This window comes from Centroberyx gerrardi, chromosome 11 (assembly GCF_048128805.1).
Source record: "Centroberyx gerrardi isolate f3 chromosome 11, fCenGer3.hap1.cur.20231027, whole genome shotgun sequence".
Lineage (NCBI taxonomy): Eukaryota > Metazoa > Chordata > Actinopteri > Beryciformes > Berycidae > Centroberyx > Centroberyx gerrardi.
In genome coordinates, this window is record NC_136007.1 from 17,262,377 (window position 1) to 17,266,528 (window position 4,152).

At 49.3% G+C, this 4,152-nt stretch overlaps 1 protein-coding gene across 1 annotated transcript; it reads left to right on the top strand.

Moving 5' to 3' along the window:
• The first annotated feature begins 243 nt into the window (after positions 1-243).
• On the top strand, positions 244-2,304 carry flrt1a (fibronectin leucine rich transmembrane protein 1a). Its single transcript, XM_071901081.1, has one exon. The coding sequence runs from the start codon at positions 250-252 to the stop codon at positions 2,302-2,304; it is 2,055 nt and encodes a 684-aa protein (XP_071757182.1). The 5' UTR covers positions 244-249.
• The last annotated feature ends 1,848 nt before the right edge of the window (positions 2,305-4,152 follow it).

The following is a 4,152-nucleotide window of genomic DNA, read 5'->3' on the forward strand; positions in this document are numbered from 1 at the left end:
TCAAGAAATGGTTTAGACATGAGAGAATGGAAATATAATGTCAAGCTGTTCACATTTCCGAGGCCATAAAATCACCTTAGACATCTAGTCACCTGTGACCCTTTACTATAGCATCTGTGCTTCGGTGCTGACTCTAATGCGTTTCTCTTTTTCTTTCCAGGGTGGGGGTTACAGGATTTCAGCTCACCGTTAAGATTTGAGGATTCAAGCCAGACGTGGAAAAGAGAAACAACACTTTTGTTCACCATCATGGCACCTGTAGGTGTCGTTAAACTGCGGGCTTGGCTCTTGCTGCCCTTTCTTTGCTTGACACTACGTGCTGACATGCTGCAGTTTGCTGCGGCAACGATACAAGGATACATTGGAGACAGGGACATAGTATGCCCATCTGTATGCAGGTGCGACGAGGACTTTATCTACTGTAATGACCGTGGCCTGAACTCCATCCCATCACTGCCTTCTGCTGCCTCTGTCCTCTACCTTCAGAACAACCACATAAACAACCCGGGCTTGCCCACCTCCTTGGAGCACCATCTCACTGTCCGTGTCGTCTACCTCTACGATAATGAACTCGATGAATTCCCCATGCACCTTCCACCGTCCCTCCGTGAACTACATTTGCAGGACAACAACATCCGTACTATTCCTCGCAGCGCGCTGGCCCGGATGCCCTTGCTGGAGAAACTCCACTTGGATGACAACTCTATCTCCACCGTCAGCATCGAGGACCAGGCCTTTGCCGACAACCCCCGGTTGCGCTTGCTCTTCCTTTCACGCAACCACCTGTCCAGTATTCCCTCAGGCCTGCCTGCCTCTCTGGAAGAGCTCCGTCTGGATGACAACCGTATCTCCACCATCCCAACCCATGCCTTCCGAGGCCTCTCCTCCCTTCGATGTCTCGTCCTGGATGGGAACCTTTTGGCGAACCAGCGCATCGCAGATGACACATTCTCCCGCCTTGCCAACCTGACTGAGCTGTCTCTGGTCCGAAACTCCCTCCAGACCCCGCCCGTCAACCTGCCCAGCGCCCACCTGCAGCGTCTGTCTCTGCAGGACAACGCCCTGACTCATATGCCCCGTGGTTCCTTGGATGGCATGCGCAGGCTGCAGAGGCTGGACCTGTCTGGAAACAACCTGACCACCCTGCCTCGGGGACTTTTCAGAGACCTGGACAGCCTGGGACAGTTGCTGGTGCGTGGTAATCCCTGGCACTGTGGCTGCAACCTGCGCTGGCTGTACGACTGGCTGCATGCCCGCGGCAACTCCATCACCGTCAGGGGGCTCACCTGCCACGGGCCCGACAGGGTGCGAGACATGGCTTTGAAAGACCTGACCAACCAGATGGAGGAATGCGAGGTGGTAAGGACAGTAGGGAACAGAGACAGAGTGGGTGGAGCTGGAGTGATAGATAGCTCTACTACCCTCTCCCCTCCGCAGGGCTCCCTCTTCACCCTCCGCTCCAAGAGGCCCGGCCTGGGGCTTCCTGACTCTGGCTTAGACTACACCCTTGGCAGCAGCGGTGTGGGGAAGAGCCTGGCCCTCAACGTGAAGCCTCTCTCTCACAATAGCATCCGTGTTACCTGGAGCGTGGCCCAGCCCAGCTCCTCCTTCAGGCTGAGCTGGCTCCGACTGGGAACCAGTAATGCCATGGGCTCCATCACTGAGACACTGGTAAGGGGGGATCGCCGAGAGTACCTGCTCACCTCGCTGCAGCCACGCTCCAGCTACATCATCTGCATGGTGCCTCTGACTGCCAGTTCAGGGAGCAAAGGGGCGATATCTGGAGACACTGACACTGATGAGGCTCTGGTGTGCGCCAAAGCTGAAACATCAGACGTCAGCCCGGTGGACGGGAACCAGAAGGAGGACGAAGACTCACAGCAAATGACTGCGCTGCCATTGGCAGGGATCATCGGTGGGGCTACAGCCATTGTCTCTTTGGCTCTTATATTGGGCATCTTCTGTTGGTACGGACATAGGACTGGGCATTTGTCTTCCCGTGACCACTATACTCGCAGCAGCTCCCGAAAAAGCAAGACCTATGATGATTACATTGAGTCAGGCACCAAGAAGGACAATACCATCTTGGAGATCCGAGGTCCGGGGTTCCAGATGACACCTATGCCAGCTTGCCAGCCACTGCAGCCTAAACCCCTACGGGAGGATTACATCATTCATACCATATTCCCCTCCAATGGCACTGGCCTGTACAAAGGTGCCAACCATGTTTCTAATGCAGGATATGGCACCAACCGAGGCTATAGAGAAGGAGGAATCCCAGATATAGACTACTGTTACACATGATGTACCAGATCCTATTCACACTGTTATTGATAAACTGTATAGATGCACAATTCCCCTTAGCATGGGCTCCTCTGAAGCACCCCTTTGTGCCTTCTTCTTCTGGTCTCCCATTCCAAATAACCTGCTGTTCACTGCACTGAAAGTATTTGATTAACTGGCTCGGATACCGTCGGGAAACAGTTCGCTGTAGGAAGCAGCAGGAGCCAATGCCCCAGGTGTTAAAACACACCTGACTGTTTCTTCACCACCTTAGTAATGGTCTGTGTATGTTTTCTTTTTTGCTCTTTCTCTGTGACATGTAAGCAAAGAATGTATGCACCCTGGAAAGCTGAAATTTAGAATAGGTACAGGTACAGTTCTTCTTTCACACACAGGAGACACAACAGTAAGTTTAAAATTGGAATAAGGAATGATAAGAGACAGACATGTTAGATACTCATTTCCTGCTCACTGGCCACATATGTAGTCCTATCAACTCATTGTTCCAAATGCCTCAACTATATTGATGTGCCCTACCAGCTATCCAAGGAAAGGGCTTTGTAAAGCTGTGAATTGTTCTATTTCAAATGACCCAATAACCACTTGTCTTAAAGTAGGCTTGTTATTACCTTATTCAGTAGTTCACGGGGCGAGGATTGTATCAAGGATGGTCAGCCTTGATTATACCTCTAGTGATTATTCATCTAAGTTCAGTATTGTGATGTTGCATCGAGTGAGATGCGGCACAAGTGTGTAGATAATTTACTTAGATACCCTTTGGGCTGTGTTTGAAGAATGCTTTGCTATTTTTATCAGTGGTTTGTTTAGTAATCAAATCCTACACAGCTCTCTTTATTTATTTTTTTCACTTTGCTTATGTGAAGATTTTTGTCTCTGCTAAAATCACTTTTTTATTTTCACCCTCAAGTTTGTCGCCGTTGATGAAACCCAGCTTTGATGAAGACAATGGATTTTTTTCATCTATTCATCAAAATACGAGAAGGGAAGAAAACATCCTGATGGCTGTCTCCAGGTTCATTTTTTTCTCAAGCGCAGCAGAGTGAATTCTTGTGTACACACGATAAGGCTCCATCGGTTTACAGTATCAAATTTTAAAATTAGACCATACCCAAAGACTCGCAGGTCAGTCCCACTGAGACAGTAGAGACCAAACTCCATCCCCCTTTTGTGCCTGTGTACTGATCCAATGACTTCAGTTTGTGAATTTTGGTTGTGAAAGGTTTCCTCCACGTACTTAAAGATGGCATTCACAAAGAATCCACGCTGGACAAAATATTTATGTGGAGCCTCCTGTGTGAAGCAGCCTATTGTGAGTGAACCTCGAAATGAGGGAGTGAACTGTGAGAGAAACTAAGAGGACTGTCAAACCGCAACACTGTTGACCTGCACTGTGGGGTAGTGGGCAAGCGGAGGTGTGTGTGTGTGTGTGGGGGGGAATTCTGGAGGTGAGGCAAAGGCGACCCCTCATTGATGTTTGCTTTAGCAACGTTAAAAGGCCTCCACTCATTATACTTCTTCTATTACTTAGCAGCACTAAAAATGTAGCTAAATGTATTAGCACTTAAGAGCAGGGATAAATGTAAGGACAGGCACGAGGAGACAGAGGGTAAAGAAACATCTGAGGCACTGAGAGAGAAAGAAAGCGAGAGATAGCGCAGAATGGATGGCTCTGGCACGATGGAGTTCGCCCATGCATAAACCTGTTTGTCATACCCGGCTTCTCCCCTTTGCTTTTAATATTGTCCATCAGTTGTTTACCACTGTGTTGCTTCCAAAGGGGAAACCAATCGTGCTTCCTTGACTGTTTTGTCTGCCAGAATTTTACGCTGGTGTCAGGCAATATGTCAG